The sequence below is a fragment of the Cornus florida genome, unplaced genomic scaffold (genome assembly GCF_030987335.1).
Source record: "Cornus florida cultivar Cherokee Brave unplaced genomic scaffold, ASM3098733v1 CherokeeBrave_3.0.0_Hap2_Chr08, whole genome shotgun sequence".
Lineage (NCBI taxonomy): Eukaryota > Viridiplantae > Streptophyta > Magnoliopsida > Cornales > Cornaceae > Cornus > Cornus florida.
Genome location: NW_026775578.1, coordinates 25,666,676 through 25,680,121, shown reverse-complemented (window position 1 = coordinate 25,680,121; position 13,446 = coordinate 25,666,676). Strand labels below are relative to the sequence as shown.

Sequence of the window (13,446 nt, the reverse complement as noted above, 5' to 3'; positions counted from 1 at the left end):
CAGATATGGTACAGATTTTAAAATCCCACTTATCACTCCATGAGTTTTATTAAAAAAATAATAATAAAATAAAATACATTTGGTAAGTCTAATTTTGCAAAAAAATGAAGCATGCACGTTAACTAATTTGGAGTGAATTGGAGACAACATGAAATGGTGTCAAAGGATTGTGGGGGTGTTTTCACTACAAATACAAACCACAAGATTCATTCCTACACTTGGAAGGAAAGTTTCCATCACTAGTGGCCCAATGCAATGTTACGAGTCTGAAAAAAAATATATATATATATTATGAGTCTCTCTCTCTCACACACTCACACACACACAGAAAGGGACTTTTCTAATAAAATAAATAAATAAAGAATTTCAAATATGATGCAAAACACAGTGAAGTGTATAGAAAATTGATGTGGAGTGTTGAGACATCTTATAAATCACACATCACTTGAGAGTTCACAACAATTAATAATGGTAATCAGTGTCATCAGTAGTACTACTAGACATACCACAAAGTGCACAATGAGTGATAATTATAGGATTAAAGATTTGAATAATAGCAATAATGTTGTTGTTGAATTCCGATGCATGCGACTATCGAAAACTTGCCCCTTCTTTATTCAACCGTCTATGAGTTTCATGGACCATTTACTAAATCATGTCTTCTTTTATTTATTTTTTTATTTATTTTTTTGAGAAAATTCCATCTTAGTCCTACTTTTTAACCTCAATGACAAATAAGTCCTAAAAAAAAATTATAGGACAAAGAAGTCCTACTTTACATAAATATTTCCAATCAAGTCCTAAACTAAATAGAATCCCTATTTTACCCTTTCCATAATCCCCTCACTCTCAACCCCCTTTCTCCCTTAACCAATCCGGGAATCCATTTGAGGAACCAAAGGTTTGACAGAGCTCAGTTGGGTGGTTTAGGAGCGATGATGAGACCACACATTTCTCCTCAAAATCTCTTTCCTCTGATTTATCTGGTCGGTCTTCTTACCAAAACAGAGCTCGTTGTGACCTCCAAATTGCGCAAGTTCACCAACACAGCTGAGTCCTCCGCTCCGAGTCAGCCGGTTAATTCTTGCCGCCGTCCGTCTCCACCGGCTGAGTTCATCCTCGCCGAACTCACCGCCAGCCCGTCCCTGCCGGATCCATCACAGCCGTTGTTCTCAGCTACTGTTCCATCCCGCCAAGCCGCGCCACAAGCTTACAGCTGAGCTTCTTCTTCCATCACCGATCAAACCATCACGGCCAAGCCCTCACCGGCCGACCCCTTCATCGCGGCCGAGTCCTCGACATCATCCAAAGCCAAAACCCCCTCCAGCCTTCCTTCTTCCTTGATCGAAGCTTTTTTCGAGTGAGGTTGTGTGGTTGCCCCCTCTGTAGCGATTTTCGCGATGAGATCAGGATATATATATATGTGTGTGTGTGTTAGGGAGGCAAGATGAGAACAGAGAACGGAGAGAGGAAAGACTCACCTCATCGGCAACTATAGGCTCCATGGATTCCGGCAGCGATTTGCATAATGTCCTCACCGGTGAATCGATCCGCAGTAGCGGGAACGGTTTGCCGTGGTGGCGGCGATTTGTGACAGCGAAGTTATGGCAACTAGCGATTTGGTTGCTTCTTGCTCTTCTTTTTTTTCATTTGACTAGGATTTGCTTAAGGGAGAAAAGGGGTTGAGAGTGAGGGGGAATATGGAAAGGGTAAATTAGGAATTCTATTTAGTTTAAGACTTGATTGGAAATATTTATGTAAAGTAGGACTTATTTGTCTTATAAATTTTTTTTATGACTTATTTGTCTTTAGGATTAAAAAGTAGGACTAGGGTGTAATTTTTCCTATTTTTTTTATGAAACTATGTCTCTTCAACACACTCAATTCAGCTTTACGCAATGTCACAATCCTTGTAAAATAAAATAATAATAATAATAATAAAAAAGTAAGTTTTAATAAATTTTGAAGCAAGCAAATATGGAATCATATCTTCAACTTCTTTTTGTGCCATGTGCCACAGTCACTCTAACTTTTTTATTTATTTATTTCTGTTAGGTCTTCTTTGAGTGATTCCTAAGAGGGACCTCCATCACTCAACGACAATTGCTTTTCACTGCTAAATTAGCTACTTTTGAACTTAAAGGAGAAACTACCATTAACCAACTTACCCGTCTCCTTACCTTAAAAAAAAAAACAAAAACTTACCTTAAACTTAACTGCCTCCCACAAACAACAAAAACGGCCAACACAATTATTCTCTATTCTTTTCATTGGGGCCCAATTAACACACTCTTGAATGGACAATGACTCTATGTGTCATATGAAAAAAAAAATAATAATAAAAAATAAATAAATAAATCACGCTTACCGGGCAGGAAAACAAAATTAAAAAAAAAGTCATAAGGGGTGCAACCTAAGTCAAGAAAACGAGTGCAGGATCAAGAATAAATGCGAAAGCAGAAATACGAAAGTAGCAAAATTTAAGTCACATATAGTGAAATCGGAAGAAAAAACATGCGCAGAGCAAGAGCATGCACAAAGCGTAAAAACGGCAATTATGTGACTTAGGGTGCAACTTAGTCGGGGTCATCAACCCCTGATTCTAGACAACTAGATAAATTCTTGTATCCAATGTGAGTTTAGATTCAGGCTAATCGGGTTAAGCTCAATTTACTATTATTTTAACAAAAAATTTAATTGGTCTAATAATATCTTCTCATCTTTCGGAGTAAAAGAAAGGGTGTTCTTAGCTCTCTAAAAATATCGTGGGAGTTCTTTTTTTTCAAAAAAAAAAAAAAAAAGTCAGGTCCTATTAGAATCGGACCACCTGAAGGCTGAAACCAGTGCAACCCCAACTCCAATTGCGGTAAAGTAATCGGGTTCTAAACACATATGTAACTGTCATTCTCATTCTTTCAAAAAAAAACAGGGGGGCTTTTAAAATGCAACCACAAATCAGATGGTCAAAAGTATTTAATCATGTCCCTGTAATGTTTGCATGGTTAAGGTTCCTATGATAAATATAGGAGATGGGTTGTCTGCACACAAATCCATTGGTTCAAATGTTATAAAAGCCAAACATATATTTAGAAAGTGCACCAAGGGTCTTGGGTAGTGGTATTTTCTTTCTCTCAAAGTAAATAGCGAGGATTCGAGTCTCCAAAGAAATAAAATGGGTGTAAGTTTCTTATCAATGAAAAAATATATATTTATATTAAGAAAGTGCATGAAGAAAAAAATCACTCATCCAATGTTAAAATTATAGAAACTTTGGAGTAATACTATCTACGTTTGCTGCGTTTGAGGTTGTCTCAAGGACAAGTGAATGTGGAAGTCATTTGCCACGAAAAAAAAAAATAATAAAACCTTAAATCTCTATTTGATATTAGAATCAAAAGATCACGAGTTTAAGTCTCTCGAAACAACCACAAACCATATCTTCCGACCAATAGAGAACTGTTTATCAACTCTCCTCCCTCTAAGCAAAAACAAACCGAAACTAAGGTAGATTCATCCTTTGATGTTATCACATAAGGAAACTAATCATGTGAATACAACAATTGCCTTTACAAACATATTTGAGGACAATAGGAACCACATATGAGGGCAAACCCCTACAGGAGTAATATTGTTCGTCTTAAATGTGATTTACGACTGCCGCCATGTTTTACCGGGAAAAAAAATATCTGTTGAGGGTGAGAACTAAAATCATAGTGTATACCTCAGTTGATATCTCCGTAGCCAATCTTCGCCCTTTTCATAATAGTCCATCTTACTGAATGTTTGCTGTGGGAATTGCATGGCAGCAGCATATGCAGCAGCTCCGCGCCATGCATCAAGAATTGGATCTGATGCTCTGATGACCTTTATAGGTGCCCCGCATGGTCGGATCGTCCGGATTCCAGCTTCTAAGCGCTTATCCATGCCAGGGAAAAGACAGCTCCCGCCAGTCAAAAGGATTGAATTAGTTATATTCTCCTCCAAGTCTTGGCTCTTAGACGGTGACCTCCTGATTGAAACCCCAGCCATCTCATCCAATCCTGCCTGGTCAATTCCAATTAAGTTGGGATGAAATAGAATTTCAGGGCACCGAAATCTTTCTACCCCAAGTACAATCTGGAAATCTTCCTTGGTGAGAGGACGGAGCCGTGGGACTTCAGAAACAGAGGACCCTAATTCTGATTTGGAGACGAAGGTTGGGTCTATGTCCTGTAACAAGAAGGATCCGGGTTTTGATGAATGACACATCTTAAGTGACTAACAGAGACAGTGGATAGGACGAATGGTAAGATATAGTTGCAAGTCATAGAATAGATAACTTACCCGGAGCCTAGAAGAGATGCGAGTCAGCTCTGCTTCATCTTCATCTTGTCCCTCGTCATCATCATCATTATCTTTGCTCATCAGCTTGTAGAGTTGCCAATCTTCATCTTTGATACCGAAAGTATCCTCACCTTTCCCTCGATCAAATGCTGCCGTTGTCAAGAGGCGCATCCTTTCCTTCTGCGCAGCATTCAGTCTCTCTCCACGCCCAACACCTCCTGACATATTATTATTCCCATTTGTGTGGCTGCCATTAGTCTTGAGTCGTTTTCGCTGCTCAACTTTCTCAGAAAGCTCTGTGTGTTTAGTTCGCAACTGCTGCAAATAAAGCTCTGGGTTCTCTCTACATTTAAAGAAATTGGGAAAGAATCAACAAAGAGAAGGTATAATTGTGCAAAACAGAATTTCACACGTTGACTCATATCTTCAATAACATTAAGATCATTAATGTGAAATCTAAGGTGTTCCTCATGTATTGAAGATAAAAGAGCATTCCAGTAAGATCCAGATGTAATAGAGAATGTTTTCCTCCTCAAACACCCGACTTCTAAAGAGTTCTACAATGGATATAAGATAAAGAAACTGTACGAGCTTGACAACTTACAGGCGTTTTTCTTCATCTTGTTTGTTCAGCCTTTCTCTTTCTAATTCCTCTTCGAAGCGTTTCTGTTTGGCTCGCTGCCGACCCTCAGAGGTGGTTTTTAGAAACAATTGCTTCCTCTTTTCCTTGAGCTGTCAAGGAGACAGATATTCAAGAGTAGGTATAACCAACATAAACACCCAAAAAGAAAACATAATTGCAACAATGAACTACATTCTCATATCTAGGCAGAACTCTCTGCATCACATTCAAAAAAATTTAACAGCAATTGACCAGGAACAAACCCAAAAATTCTGTGAAAGATATAGTTGTTCAGTTATGTGTTTGTTAACTTCAGTAAAAATCAAGTAAGAAGTTATCAGAGCATAAGAATATATTAGGACTCCCTATTATGTTTCAGGTGACAACATAAAGTGAGTGCCAAAATCATCAGCAGTTCTAAATTGAAGAGGCTTTTGATAAGCCATTTGATGTTATAGCGTACCTGTTCCGGCGTCAGCATGTCATCAGGAGTATTAATAAGGGTATACTTTTCAGCCGTGGAAGAATCCATCTTCTCCTCGCTTTCAATTTGTTCGCCCTTTGCTTTTTTTAAAGATTGTGTTACTTTCGCAAGAGCAGATTCTATTTCCTGCTTGGAGACATAACCAGTCTCTGCGAGAAAAGATGGAATGTCATTCTCTTCCACATGCTTTAGCTGCTGTAGAAGAAATTCCAGACCCTTTGATTCATTTTCTAGTTCATTTATCCTTGAAGACCTTTTTGCCTCAGCCATTTCCCGCAACCTTTGACCTTGCCTCTCCTTCAGAGCTTGCTTTCTAGCAATCTCCTCCTCTGATGGTAGCTCTTCAACTGGTGTTGGAGTCCATGGAAGCTGCCAACACCTGGTCTTCTCTTCAGCTTCCTTGGCCCCTTTCTGTCACAATGATTAGCAACATTGAAATTCAGAAACTGAAGAAAAGAGAAGCTGAAAGAAAAGCAAATAGCTTGTTACCTGAAATAAACGAACTTCTGAAGCATAATCTGGCGCAATATAGCAGTGTTCCATTTTCAGGTCTTCAACCTTCTCCCATGTAAGCCTAGACCTGTTTGAGCATTATACAAAAATTAAAAAAATGACAAACCATGAAGTTATTGTGTAATAAGTAGAATATTAAAATGGTTGTGCTCACATGTGATGAGGGTATTTAAGTGAAAGAAGTTGCTTTAAGTAATCGGTGACGTGGTATCCACCAACATTTGTTCGGCAGCATGCTTCATAAACAGGCTCTCCATTAACAAACTGAAATTGAAATAAACAAACGTCATTATTATCACTCTTTCCATCTACATCATCCACTCTTAGTTTTGGGCACATTCATCTACATCATCCACTCCCATTAACAAACTGAAATTGAAATACACAAATGTCGTTATCATCACTGTTTCCATCTACATCATCCACTCTTAGTAGTTTGGGCATATTCATCTACATCGTCCACTCTAAATGATTCAAATGATAGATGAATCATGAACCAATGTAGCAAAATTGAACGTAAAAATGATATATAAGAAGGTTGGATGTGGTGTAGACAAAAATAAATCAGATAACAAGGCATAGGTGCACTTGCAGATGTGCATCCATATGTGAAATCAGAGAACAAGACATGAGCGCACATACAGACACGTATGCATGAGCATACAGGAGCATGCGTGCACACGCAGAGAGATAGAGAGAGCGCAATTATGTACTAGCACTTGACCAACATATCAGACCATGCATAACTCACCACTGGTAATGATAACAATAGCATGAATGGTGATTGGCCTTACAATCACAATCACTACAGCAGCATAACAAGACTTGTAAAGAAATCTACAAGCACGTGATCATTTATGACTTCTTTATTCACAGTCACAATCATGGCAAGGTACATTTTAGATAATCAAATATACAATTGAATAATAACCACCTCAATTCTGTAAATATAACTGCTAGCATGTCCAGTACTAACTTTAGAAAAAAATAAGGTCAGCAAAGCATACTGGAACAACATGACTTGTGGTAAATCCTGAGCTGATTGCAAGACCATTTGGATCACAAAACCCAAGTTGTTGATTATATTTATAACTGAAGGCAGCATCAACACCGAATGCTGTAACCAAATAAAGGATAGACAGGTTAATTAGGCATGGCAAAAACAACAATACAAGTGTAAATACACATAGAAAGTAATGTAAAATGAAGTATCAAATCGATGGGTATAAGTGTTAGCAAATATGATAGCCACGATTTATGGAATGACTTACCGTATTAGAATAGATCTGATTATGATATAGAATATGCTTTAGAATATTATGTGATTTGATTTTATTTCCTTTCTTGTAATATGAGCATGTGTTTTTTTTATCTATAAATACTAGAGTTGTGAATGAGTGATCATCTCATTCAAGCCTTTACACAATTCTCTCATTTTTCTTCTATATTGTATTTCTACTTGGTATCAGAGCCAAGGTGATCCGACTGTAATGAGGGCATTGCGAGTTCGGCACCACCCATTTGGGAATAGTCTAAGGTGAGATCGCCCATCCAGGAAGTGTCGGATAGGCAGGGTGATCTGACCTCAAAGAGGGTGTTGCGAGTTTGACACCACCTTTTCAGAAATGGTCTGAGGAGACATGGTTGTTTCTTTTTATGGTCTGGGGAGACATTGTTGATTCTTTCATCTACATTGTTTAAACATATGTATGAAGGGGAATGGTCTGAGGAGACATTGTTGATTCTTCCATCTACATGTTTTAAACATGTGTATGAAGGAAAATGGTCTAAGGAGACATTGCTGATTATTTACGGTCCGAGGAGACATGATTGGTTGTTTACGGTCTGAGGAGACATTTTTGATTTGTTGATTGGCACTTCATTTGAGAGAAAATCATCGCTAGTCAGATTTGCACTCTGCAACTTGTAATTTCTGAAGAAGGGTGCTAGCAATACCGTGTTTGAAGATGCATTGTCCAAGTTGGGCATCTCAAATATTGACGCACCAACTTGAGGGGGAGTGCTAGCAAATATGATAGCCACGATTTATGGAATGACTTACCGTATTAGAATAGATCTGATTATGCTATAGAATATGCCATAGAATATTATGTGATTTGATTTAGATTTTATTTTATTTCCATTCTTTGATTTAGATTTGATTTTATTTCCTTTCTTGTAATATGAGCATGTGCTCTTTTTTATCTATAAATACTAGAGTTGTGAATGAGTGATCATCTCATTCAAGCCTTTACACAATTCTCTCATTTTCCTTCTATATTGTATTTCTACTATAAGCAAATATATAAAGGGATTGAACCAACAAAGAATGTACAGGTGAAACGAAAGCAAAAGGTCCAGATGATCACACCCAAGCCAACAAGAACGAGACAATTCATTGCCCACTAAAACATGGTAGACCATGCGTTCTATTGATAATTGTTAGACTTGAGCATTCCACATAACCTAAAAGTTCATAAAGGTGTGGAAAGGCTTTATGTAACTGATAGATAATGCTCTGTACCTACTGAAGGAACTCCATATGACTCAAAAAGAAGCTCTGCCATTTTACTGCGAGACTGAACTGGGTTGCATGCACATTCAGTAATCAGGACAGGATGGTCAATCTGTACTGCCCTCAAATTGGAACAAAAAAAAATGTTACACAAATATAATATAATACAAGCTGAAGCCTTTAGATCATGATATGCAGCAACTAAATATTAAATTGAACCAGATATGCATCATAAAGTAAAAATATGAATATCACAGTGCCAAATGCTGTATGAGAAGTAATGCATTTGGAAAGCAATATAATAAATTAATCTATTTTACTTGCACAACATTTTAAATATACCACTTCTATTCTAGCCAACATTTATGATGAGTTTATATGCTTTCCACCAACTCCAAAATAAGATCATGCAGGATTTCATTAGATGCCCATTTTCTAATTGTAACTCCATTACATTTTCAGTTCCACGTGGCAGAATTGTTAATTAGATTCTACTAAATCAACTTTGAATCATAAATTTTCCACATTCTCTAAATGCCCTATACACTCTATGTGGATATTACTCGACACCAGCCTCACTTTTAAAGGAAACTGGAGCAGAAGCAGTAAGTATCAAATGGCAACTAATAATGGTAAAAGTTATTTTAATTTTTTAATTGACATATCAACCATGAATATGTATGCTCTTCTAGACAACAAAACAATGCATTAAAAGGAAATGGAGATATACCTCTGATTGATCTGCACCCAATCGATCAAACCCAAAGTCAAGAATCTACAAATTCAAGAAACGTGTAAAGCTACAAAACTAAAATGATATTAGTAATTTAAAATGCACATAGTCACACACGTTATCATCCTCTCATCTAACAGTCTGCTGTATACTATCGTATATGAATTTGCAACTATGAAGTCATGCCAACCTCTGGAGCGATGCACAAAATTTTAAACTAACAGACAAAAAGTAAAAAAAAAAAAAAAAAAAAAAGGCTACATTGCTTCAACTTTTCACTTGAATATACATTGTTTATTGCATTTCTCAATCCTATACTCAGCATTTCATCGAGTGTATTGTCACCCGTGCAGGGAGTCACACAACAGCAGGCGACATGCGAGCGTCGAGGACTTTGCATGGCGTTTGCTTGGCATATGGGGAGAGTGGGTTCTATAGTCTTCCACACTTGCGTAGAGTGTTGTGGAGTGTTGGAGAATTCTATAAAGTTGTAGTAATATGTAGGGTAGAAAATATTCTAAAAATGTAGAGAACTATGGAGAGTTGTAAATATCTAAATATTTTAGAGGAGACTTCTAGACAGTAGATCTTAGTCATCCATTGTAATGCATTCTAACTGTACATTAGTGAGGAAGATGCCTATATACAGGATAGAAGTCTCATTTGTAACTAACAACTACTAAAAGTGAGTTGTGAGTGTGAGTGTTATCCTTGTAAAAGGATTGTAATACAAATATGATATGGCCCCAATATGTTAAATGATAGTATTTTATGCGATGATATGGGAATATGTTAAAGGATGGTATTTTGGGTGACAAACATTTGCCAGAAATAGATCGATTTAGATCTCGTAGGTTTAGGTTTACTAATACGATAGGATTAATATTAGATCCTAAAGTGCAAGTACTAAAGTTTTAAAGTGTAACTAATAAAGCTACTTGAAAAAATATTAGATCTGAAAGTACAAGTAATAAAGTTTTAAAGTGTAACTAATAAAGCTAGTTGAAAAAATATTAGATCCTAATGTACAAGGTTAAAGTGTAACTAATAAAGCTACTTGAAAAAATATTAGATGAAAAAATATTACAATGATGAGTGTGCTATGTATCATCAATCAATAAATAGAAAAGAATTTCTATAAAGATAGAGAAGATGACATTGGAAAGCCCTTATTTTCTAAACACTAAACAACCCGATATCACTTCATCACACCCTAATTTATTTCATGGAACTGTGTTTTTTATTTTGTGTTTCACCTGTTTAAGCTCAATACATCATCAAAAAAAATCTCAAAAATGGAGAGACAATCATAAGTTATGATTGATGAAAAGTTCAAAAGTTAGACCTATATGATAAGATACAACATATTTTCAGAGATATACAACATGCTAAGGAATTTTCCCTACTAAAACTGTATTAAACTTACATATTCCATAATCTCAAACTGGTAAACAACATTGCTATCAAAAGCTGAACGGGGTCCCGAACGCGTGCAATCGAAGTATTTCAACAATGCAGGATCATGGTCACCAACAATTGTGACAGTTTCACCTGGATAAAGTACAAAGGAACTGATTCAACCAACTCAACCTAGAGAAAATGTCCAAACACATGAAACCCAATTGTGCATAACACTAGAAGACAACGTCAATTTCTTTTTTTAGAGGGAAGAAGAGAGCCAAGATAAACCATAGAGGAAACTTGTTTGATAATCTCAATACAAACCAGAGAGGAAATTTGTTTGATAATTGTATCATCAAGTAGCCACATTAACCAAGATCAAACCTATCCCTAAGCCCATGTCACTAGAAGCCAAATTAGTGAGATTGAATAAGTTAGCTATTAGTGTAAGCGTGTTCTACATTCATGTACATTACCCAAGGGTCAACAATAACAACAATAATAATACATATTGTCCAAAATGAAAAGCTAAATACTGCGAAGGAGCTATTTTCATGCTCATTGCTAGAGAACAAAGAGTAGCACGCAAGTAAAGAACATTCATAGATAAGGTCAAAAGCACATTCATCTTTCCCATACACACTAAACACCCCATATGGATAAATAATATAATACCGTGAGGAAAAACACATACAAAACTTAAATTATTGTCTCTAGTGAGAGCCAAATAGATATTCTATTATGTACTCACTAGCGCGAAACCACAGGAGACATGTAACAACAGAAAGATTTCCCAAATAACTTAATATGGAAGCACTAAAAGGAAAAAAGGAATAAAAAAATATTCAAAAGCAGTAAATTCCTCATGTTATGAAATCTAGATGGCTTCTTGGAAAATCATCCCCATACAAAGAGATCGGTACATTTTCCATGATAAGTGAACTCTTTTAAATGAATGAACTACATGTGCTGATCACAAAAATACTGCTATGGATATGTCTGACATGCTTATGCTCCACTCTCTCACCTTTTACCCAGGTCGAAATGACATGGACTCCAATTACAATTCCTTAACATACATGTCAGCCTTGTAACAATTTGGATAACTTTACACTCGAAAATTGTTCATAAATATGAGGAACTATTGTGCTTAGTCACTAAACAGCAATCTAACCGAGGGAACGATCAAATTCCACACTCCAAGATATGACCATCTAAATCAAGTTTATCTGACCCACTGTACTTTTTCCACATTAGTGTAGCAGTACAACCCATGTTCTATGATTCACGCTTCACATGACGCAGGAATAATTTAATTGAAGTTTAAGAGCAAATAATATTGAAGTCCATATATCTCGATTTTCCTGAGTATCAAAAACCTTGTAATGAAAATTCAGAAGAACAAGGCCCTTAAATTGCTCTTTCAGCATCAACCTGTCAATACTGCTGCATCTTGCATAATCTTATGACTCTTGTCTCGGAATTTTTTTATCTAAATATGTGTGTGTGCATAAAAACATTAAGAACAGGTGAAAATAGTGTACAGGTCATGAGAAAAGTCACGCATTAAGAACAGGTGAAAACAGTGCGCAGCTTATTAGGAAACATGACCCAAGTTTGTGCTAAATATTTGACGAAAGTAGGTGTTCTTACAGCTTTTATCCAGAATTACGAATTCTGAAAAATCGAAGAAAGCCAAAATTGAAAAATTTATACAATAATGAACTCACTTATAGAAACAGAACGCAATTTAAGGGAATAAAGAGTTCGAATGAAAAAAATTAAAAACAAAAACAATAGCTCACGATTGACATAGTTGCGAAATTCACACTAAAGTTAAAGAAAACAAAATAAAAATAGAATAGCTCAAGTGTTGGAGAATTGTGTGTACCGGTGGTTTTGTGGCGTGGCCTCTGAACAATGTTTCGGAAGATAATGCGAGGGTCAGTCTCTCCTGCCCATCTACAAAAACATGAAATTATATCGTGAGTATATATATATATATACAAAATTGTTGATCTATATAATCGATAAGAATTTTTTTATCGTACCCAATTCGAAAATATGAACCGCCATTATCGATGACGATGGGGCAAGACGAAGAGAAGAGACTGTAGTCTGATTGACGGTGGTTTTGGGATATGAATGGCATTCTTGGGTGTTTTGCCCTAGTTTGCGATGAGCAAAGCAGGAAAGCAGCTCTCAGCAGATGGCTAGTTCGGAGAAGGTGGGTTATGTAAAGGTGCGTTTGGCAAGCGGATTACCCAGTGCCTGGTTAGGATTTATCTACACTCTTGCCAGTTATTCTAACCAAGACTAGAGTAGGTACTTTGTAGCTTGACTTAGGGTTTCAAATTTCAAATGATCTAAACTTGATTTGATGAAATTAAAATTAAAAAAATAAAATAATATGATTCAATGAATTTTAGTGGGAGGTATAATTAGGATTCGGACGAAAATAAAACACTGCAACGAAAGGTAAAATTAGAGTTAGAAATCACTTTGAAAAATATAAAGATTGTTTGATTGTTTTTTCTGAAAAAATAAAGTTTGTTTGATTGTATTTTAGATAATTATAGAAGTTAATTATGCTAAAATTATTTTTTTTCTTTGAATTTTCAGAAATTGTTAACTAGAAAGATATTTGTAAAAAAAAAAATTCTCATTTTCAATTCTTATGAAACGAAAAAATAAAAAAAAATAATTGGAACTAAACAAGTTCTAAATATCTTGAAATTTAGCGTAGTCCTAAATCTATGTCATATATTTGTTATTCACTAAGGAAAATATTTTTTTTCACGTAAAATATTATTTTATTTTTATTTTGTGGGTATTTGGTAAATGTTTACGTCGAG

At 36.0% G+C, this 13,446-nt stretch overlaps 1 protein-coding gene across 2 annotated transcripts; it reads right to left on the bottom strand.

Moving 5' to 3' along the window:
* Nucleotides 1-3,357: 3,357 nt before the first annotated feature.
* LOC132270914 (actin-related protein 5) lies at nucleotides 3,358-12,879 on the bottom strand. 2 transcript variants are annotated; one of them, XM_059772127.1, is made up of 12 exons: nucleotides 12,643-12,879; nucleotides 12,483-12,553; nucleotides 10,617-10,741; nucleotides 9,188-9,232; nucleotides 8,467-8,569; nucleotides 6,950-7,059; nucleotides 6,097-6,206; nucleotides 5,919-6,009; nucleotides 5,409-5,840; nucleotides 4,928-5,055; nucleotides 4,324-4,666; nucleotides 3,358-4,209 (listed from the first exon to the last, which is right to left on the bottom strand). In XM_059772127.1, the coding sequence occupies exons 1-12, from the start codon at nucleotides 12,741-12,743 to the stop codon at nucleotides 3,709-3,711; spliced, it is 2,160 nt and encodes a 719-aa protein (XP_059628110.1). In that variant the 5' UTR covers nucleotides 12,744-12,879; the 3' UTR covers nucleotides 3,358-3,708. The 2 variants fall into 2 exon arrangements, with proteins under 2 accessions (XP_059628110.1, XP_059628111.1); XM_059772128.1 differs by lacking the exons at nucleotides 10,617-10,741; nucleotides 12,483-12,553; nucleotides 12,643-12,879 and having other exon boundaries at nucleotides 8,467-8,574; nucleotides 9,188-9,207.
* Between the last annotated feature and the right edge of the window lie 567 nt (nucleotides 12,880-13,446).